The sequence below is a fragment of the Salvelinus alpinus genome, chromosome 25 (genome assembly GCF_045679555.1).
Source record: "Salvelinus alpinus chromosome 25, SLU_Salpinus.1, whole genome shotgun sequence".
Classification (NCBI taxonomy): Eukaryota; Metazoa; Chordata; class Actinopteri; order Salmoniformes; family Salmonidae; genus Salvelinus; species Salvelinus alpinus.
The window spans coordinates 39,215,973-39,223,970 of NC_092110.1; the positions used below are offsets into that span (position 1 = coordinate 39,215,973).

Genomic DNA, 7,998 nt, shown 5'->3' on the forward strand with positions numbered 1-7,998 from the left:
TTCCCAAGAACACATTGGCCTCCATTATTCTTAAATGGAAGAATTTTGGAACCACAAAGACTCTTCCTAGACCTGGCCGCCCGGCCAAACTGAGCAATCGGGGGAGAAAGACAACCATCTCTGCAGCACTCCACCAATCAGGCCTTTATGGTAGAGTGGCTGGTTGGAAACCACTTCTCAGTAAATGGCACATGACAGCCCACTTGGAGTTTGCCAAACGGCCCCTAAAGACTCTACAGACCATGAGAAACAAGATTCTCTGGTCTGATGAAACCAAGATTGAACTCTTTGGCCTGAATGGCAACCGTCACGTCTGGAGGAAACCTGGCACCATCCCTACGGTGAAGCATGGTGGTGGCAGCATCATGCTGTGGGGATATTTTTCAGCGGCAGAGACTGGGAGACAAGTCAGGATCCAGGGAAAGATGAACGGAGCAGAGTACAGAGAGATCCTTGATGAAAATGTGCTCCAGAGTGCTCAGGACCTCAGACTGGTGCTAAGGTTCACCTTCCAACAGGACAATGACCCTAAGCACAGCCAAGACAACGTGGCTTAGGACAAGTCTCTGAAGTGTCCTTGAGTGGCCCAGCCAGAACCCGGATCTGCAAAGAAGAATGAGAGAAACTCCACAAATAGAGTTGTGCCAAGCTTGTAGCGTCATAGCCAAGAAGACTCAAGGCTGTAATTGCTGCCAAAGGTGCTTCAACAAAGTACTGAGTAAAGGGTCTGAGTACTTATGTAAATGTGATATTTCGGTAGTTTTTTATTTATTTGCAAAACTTTCTTTTTTTTTTAAATGTATTTGCTTTGTCATTATGTATTGTATTGTGTGTAGATTGATGAGGGTAAACAATTATTAAATCAATTTTAGAATAAAGCTGTAACGTAAGAAAATTTGGAAAAAAGTAAAGGGGTCTGAATACTTTCCGAATGCACTGTATGTGGCACGCCAAAGTAGAAAACTCTGGATTGATGCGATGGTGTCTTAAAGACGAGCCACAGCTGTACAATTTCAAAGGTCATACTTTATATTACTTTATTAAAGCTCATACTTTATTACAGCAATCCCCCTATGCTGACTTTATCCTTAAAGCACACAAGTCTCTTTCAACTATTAGCATAGAACAGAAATGCAGTAGCATGCCATGAAGTACAAAATATACTTCTGTTTCAGTCACTTTCTTCTTTCCCACTGGTTGAATTAGCGTTGTTTCAACATCATTTGTCAATGTATTGTGACGTGGAATCTATGTGGAAAATACACTGAACAAAAATATAAACATGTAATGTGTTGGTCCCATGGTTTCATGAGTTGAAATAAAAGATCCCAGAAATGTTCCATACGCACAAAAAGCTTTAGAAGTATTTCTGTCTGTAATAAAGCCCTTTTGTGGGGGAAAAACTCATTCTGATTGGCTGGGCCTGGCTCCCCAGTGGGGAAGTTTAATTAAATCTGAGCATACTCATATCATAAATTATGCTAGTTAGGTCTATACTGTATAGCATTTGCAGTCATCAACAGCAATTGTTTCAATTCAACAGAAAATGTCACTAAAAAATAGACAATACCATTTATTTTTTCATTATTTAATTAGGCAAGTCAGTTAAGAACAAATTCTTATTTTCAAGGACGGCCTGGGAACAGTGCTTTGTTCAGGGGCAGAAAGACAGCTGTGTACCTTGTCAGCTCAGGGATTTGAACTTGCAACCTTTTGGTTACTAGTCCAACGCTCTAACCACTAGGCTACCCTGCCGCCCCACAATAGGCTAAAGGTTTCAAGCTCTGAGTGATTTCAAGTGTAATGATATTTAGTGATATTGAATTGTGTTTGGTTGTCAAGGATATTTATCTTCTGCTTGGATGGTTCCATCTGTACCACTGACTTAGTCTGGCTTTAATTCTAGTTTTTCTACAAATTAATAATTGATATGTCGCATTCACTTCAACCATCTCAACCAAAAATTAAAGTTAAAGAATAGGATTAAATCAAATCAAAGTTACATTTAAAGTTTGATTTAGTCCTATTCTTTAACTTGGATTTTTGGTTGAGATGGAGACAAGAATCCAACATATCCATTATTCATTTGTAGACTAACTGGAATTAAAGCCAGACTAAACCAGGAATTAAAGCCAGACTAAACCAGGAATTAAAGCCAGACTAAACCAGTAGCTCAGATAGAACCATCAGCAGTGGATTCTTTTGATCTATTTTTTACTTAACACTTATTTTTCTTAAAACGGCATTGTTGGTTAAGGACTTGTAAAGGAAGCATTTCACTGTAAGGTCTACACCTGTTGTATGTGGCGCATGTGACAAATAAGATTTGATTTGATTTGATTTGAGATATATCTCCCCCAAATGTTGATATTTGGTTGCGTTCTCAACCAAACACAATTTAATATCACTTTTGTAAGACAGTAAATAGCCTAAAATTATTAAGGCTGTTTTACAAACTAATGTAACATTCGACCTTAAAATGAGTAAAACATCCATGGCCACATTTAGAGGTGACTAACTATACATGTCTACTTATGTAATCATATAAAGCGGCATGTTCAAGATGGCATGCAAAGGTCACCGCAGGTCAGTGGAGAACTTCACATTGCTGTAATAATCTGTCAGAATCTCAAACGCCATTGATCACCATGCAGTCCTGGTTGTTTGGTTCTGCTATTAGATGAAGCACAGTGACAACACATGAATCTGTTTGTTGTTTTCCCATTTTAACTTTGCTGTGCTTTTAAATAGTTGAAAGCGCAGTGATAAACATTTGGGTGACAAATAAACCAAAAACCATACATTGTTTTTCCATTGGAATTTGGTTGTGAATTTAGATGGTTCAAGGCATAGTGCTAACACATTGGAAATGCAACACATTTTTGTCTGTCTTTTTGAGTGGGTGAATATAGCTTGTAATCTCATTGATCAACGTCTCAACCAAATGTGACCTAATTATCCATGTTGAAATGACGTGGTGTGCCCAGTGGGTTGTTTCAAACAATGGCTGTTTTGTTCCATATGATTGGACAAAAAAAAAATATTGATTCAAAAGAAATGTTAACAGAAACTGCTCAACTTCAAAGTAGGTTCTCAGGTCATGGATGAAAAACAGGCCAATTTTTAGGCCTAATGGATCATAGTCTCTAAGGAGGAGAGTGTAGAGAGATCACAGTGTCTAAGGAGGAGAGCGTGAAGAGATACAGCTCACTTTCACCCTGAGAACCATAAAGTGCTTATTGCCATGTCCAGCTTATTTTAAGAAGCCTCAGGTGAAAACAGGGTGGCCCTATTTCACCTCCCTGCTCTCAACTGTGGCCACACTGTAAGAAAGACAGCATCCACTGTTCCAGTCCCCGACACGGAACCCACAAGGCAAAGGAAACCGTGGGAGACTAAGGAACACCTGGAGAAGATCTGCAGAGATGGAACTACTCATGTAAGGAACAAAAAAAATAATAAGATCATTTGTGGATGACCTACAGTATGCTCCTCAATGAGTAAAAAAGGTTTAAGTCGAGTAAGTTAAGCTCTCAAGTGTCCCTCAGGATACAAGTCGTCTCTCCACCCTGGATGCTCGACGCGTCCGTGTCTTCCTCACTGCCAACGCTGCTTCTGACAGAGATATTGGTGATGAATGAGTTCATCTTTAAGGTGTACTGGTCGCCGACATTAAAGTATGTTAGACTGGGGTCGGGGATCTTAATGTCGTTATTATTATTGCATTGGTCGGTCTCATTATTGCTCTGATTGGCATCCATGGCCTTTTGCCTCTGGTAGTACATGGAGAACTTGTTGAAGATAATGGTGATGGGCAGGGCCACCACTAGTATCCCACAGACGATGCATATGGTAGCCACCAGCTTCCCTACAACCGTCACCGGGCAGGTGTCGCCGTAGCCCACTGTTGTCATGCTAATAGTGGCCCACCACCAGCCTACGGGGATGGTCGTTATGTCCGACTCTTCTGACTCCTTCTCCACAAAGTAGATAAGCGCAGAGAAAATGGATATACCCACAGAGAGAAAGAGAATCAGGAGGCCCACCTCGTGGTAGCTGTGCCTTAGCGTGGCACCCAGTGAGCGCAGCCCCACCGAGTGACGCGCCAGCTTGAGGATGCGGAAGATTCGCATCAGTCGCAGGATCTGAACCACCTTGCCCACGTTCTCCAGTTCCTCGTTCTCCTCGTCCACTGTCTCAAAGGCCAGTGTGGCATAGAAGGGAACGATGGAAACAAAGTCGATGATGTTGAGAGCGTCGCTCATGAATTTACGGGCGCACGGCGCCACTGCCAGCCGCACCAGGAACTCCACAGAGAAGCAGATGACGCACACAGCCTCGAAGATGGCCAGCACCGGGTCTTCAATCTCCTTGTCGTTGAGGTCCACCTGGTGGAACTCAGGCATGCTGTGGACGCACATGGCCACGATGGAGGTCAGCACCACAGCCAGCGAGGCCACGGCGATCCCCTTGGCCAAACACGAGTAGCCCGGGTTCTCCAGGTGCAGCCAGATGTTCTTGCGGACCTCCGAGCACCAGGTACCCTCGAACTTCTCCAGGTCCTTGTCCATAGTTGAGAGCTCCTCCATGGACGAGTCAATGCTCCCAAACTGCTGCTGCTGCTGCTGCTCACCACTCCTCCGGTCCCAGTCCTTGTCCTCTGCAAACTGTCTCTGCTCCTGAAACTTGTTGCTGCAGCAGGAGTCCAGGTGGAGCGCCTTGATGCCCCAGTACTCAATCTCCTGGCTGAAGGAGAAGACGCACAGCTCCTCCATCAGGTGGATCTTGCCCGTGTGGTAGAAGTTGAGGACATTGCGGAAGAAGCACGGGTTGCGGTCAAAGTAGTATTCCCTGTCGGTGGGGCTGAAGTCGTCGCAGAGCTCCAGGATGGCCTCCTCAGAGACGCAGCACAGCAGGCGTCCCAGGCGGGTCCTGGGGAAGCGCTGCAGGATGCTGCGCTCCACGCGCTGCTTAAAGCCACCCACGTTCAGGTTGAGGAAGCTATCGTCCGGGCCGCGCCTGTGAAGGATCTGGCCGTACTGCATGGTGGAACTGTGGCATGGGTGGTGCCTTACAAGAAGGTAGAGGAGGTCACTGCTCAATGCTGGCTCAGGTCACTTCCCAGCTGAGGATCCATCACCTACACAAGGAAACAGGATGTAGACATCAGTGACCGACACAAATCACAGCATTATTAAACTATATCTGTTTCAAACCGTGATATCAAGATGAAAACAAAATTATTTGCACACTTTTATAAGAAAGCTACCCTCGTTTGATACATTGTGTGAATGAATACTTCTTGCACAATAGAGTTTGGTTCTGAAACTCACCAAACAAATAGTACATTATTGGTGTACTGTATCAGAAATAATTGTATCTTATAAAACATTATATACTGAACAAAAATATAAACACATTATGTAAAGTGTTGGTCCCATGTTTCATGAGCTGAAATCAAAGATCTCAGAATTTTTCTCTGAAATGTTGTGTACAAATGTGTTTACATCCCTGTTAGTGAGCCTTTCTCCTATGCCAAGATAACACATCCACCTGACAGGTGTGGCATATCAAGAAACTGATTAAACAGCATGATCATTACACAGGTGCTGAGGACAATAAAAGGCCACTCTAAAATGTGCAGTTTTGTCACACACAATGCCACAGATGTCTCACGTTTTAAGGGACCATGCAATTGGCATGCTGACTACAAACATGTCCACCAGAGCTGTTGCCAGATAATTTAATGTTAATTTCTCTACCATAAGCCACTTCCAAAGTTGTTTTAGAGAATTTGGCAGTACGTCCAACCTGCCTCACAATCGCAGACCACGTGTAACCATGCCAGCCCAGGACCTCCATATCCGGCTTCTTCATCTGCGGGATCGTCTGAGACCAGCCACCCGGACAGCTGATAAAACTGAGGAGTATTTCTCTCTGTAATAAAGCCCTTTTGTGGGGAAAGATGTATTCTGATTGGCTGGGCCTGACTCCCCTGTGGGTGAGCCTATGTCCTCCTAGGCCCACCCATGGCTGCGCCCCTGCCCAGTCATGAAATCCATAGATTAGGGCTTAATGAATTTAATTAAATTGACTGATTTCCTTACGTGAACTGTAACTCAGTAAAATCGTTGAAATTGTTGTATGTTGCGTTTATACTTTTTTTTCAGTATAGTACTGTGCCTTATCATTGAGCTTACATTATCTGTTCCACAGTGTTGGGTTCATTTAAACCCAAATTAAGATATCATGCAACAACAAAAAATGACGATCTTAAACAATAAATATCCCATATTCATGCTACAAAAACTGTGCTTCTTAAACGCACGCTATCCAACATTTTTTTTAAATCCGATTTAAAAAGTATAAAAGATCAATTCTTTGAGATTCTTCATGTATTAATTGTATCTTAAAAATATATATAACAGACCCAGAGAGAAAATTATAAAAAGCAGTTAAGACCAAGAACGTACCTAAATCAATTTAATAATGAATAATTCGAAATATTCAGAAGAGTTGAATGCATTCATCTGAAGTGAATGCGACACAATACAAACTATAATAAAACCAACAGCACAGTTCACAATCTAAGAAAGTTAATGGTAGACTCCCCACAAACATCAAAAACTCAACAGAGTCACATAGCCTACCTGTCTTTATATTAAATGACATTATTCCAGAGGCAATATATACATTTTGGCAAACTTATTTTGCTGAATTGCGCTTCAACTCGCGCTCCTGTTTCTTCCATGTCTCATCACACTGTTTCAGCCGGGATGCTCCGGGCGTTTAGAAGAGGAGCTAAGTGATTCAGTGGCCGAGGGCAGGATCAATGCGTCACTCTCTGGTCCATTTTCTAGTGGCGTGCGCGCTGCGTCCCATGAGCCGACGCACGCGGCAAATAAACTGAGTAGAAATCGAAGTGAGATCTCGCATTTCAAGGATATAAGGTTTAAATTCAATTTGAAACTCGTAACGTGCAAGAAATGCTGAATTTACAACTCCAAAAACAAGACAAAGCATTTTGCACGAGGGCTTGTTATTAGTTGACATTGACAAATCTTTCATGTTTAGGCTACTTATATGTTCGACTGCTTATTCACCCCAAAAACATGACCAATATCATAGTATAGGACAATTATTATGCTGTATAATATTAAATGCTATACCGTTACTAGTCCTATTTTCCGCATATTTCTTATGACATGAGCCTACCTATGTTTTTATCATAACATTACGATAGAAATATATTCTGTTTATGAGTGAATCGCCTATTATAGACTCATCTGGGGGCTTTCCACAATCTACTGACAGCAAAGCCAGCACTAACCGTGGCAAGACTGGGGATAACTGGCAACTGGGAAAAGTAAACCAATAGAAATGGGATCTTTGGTTGAATCAAGTTTCCAGTTCATTTGTCATGTGTAAAGAACATATTTTTCAAGCAGATAAATAAAGTAGCAAAGTGAAACAGGCCTATGCATCATCAGACTTTCAGTCAGCTAGAATCCACACTGCCTGTGGGTAGAAACTATCTCATGGGCCTTAAAACCTCTTATGGATCCATCCATTTTTTTTACATTTTCGCCTTAAACAACATACCCAAATCTAACTGCCTGTAGCTCAGGACCTGAAGCCTGAAGCTCTTTTGCACACCAGTATCTCTACTTGCACTGCATCATCTGCTCATTCATCACTCCAGTGTTAATCTGCTAAATTGTAATTATTTCGCTACTATGGCCTATTTATTGCCCACTTCCTTACGCCATTTGCACACACTGTATATAGACCTTCTTTTTTTCTATTGTGTTATTGACTGTACGCTTGTTTAGTCCATGTGTAACTCTGTGTTGTTGTTTGTGTCGCACTGCTTTGCTTTATCTTGGCCAGGTCGCAGTTGTAAATGAGAACTTGTTCTCAACTAGCCTACCTGGTTAAATAAAGGTGAAATAAAAATGTAATAAAAAAAATGACATGTATATTATTGATACCATTTGA

General features: G+C 42.1%; 1 protein-coding gene across 1 annotated transcript; it reads right to left on the reverse strand.

Annotated features, from left to right (window-relative positions):
* Positions 1 to 894: 894 nt before the first annotated feature.
* Positions 895 to 6,899, reverse strand: LOC139553954 (delayed-rectifier potassium channel regulatory subunit KCNS3-like). The gene is made up of 2 exons (XM_071366762.1): positions 6,651 to 6,899; positions 895 to 5,140 (listed from the first exon to the last, which is right to left on the reverse strand). Exon 2 carries the CDS (start codon positions 5,043 to 5,045, stop codon positions 3,534 to 3,536), a length of 1,512 nt encoding a protein of 503 aa, XP_071222863.1. The 5' UTR covers positions 5,046 to 5,140; positions 6,651 to 6,899; the 3' UTR covers positions 895 to 3,533.
* Between the last annotated feature and the right edge of the window lie 1,099 nt (positions 6,900 to 7,998).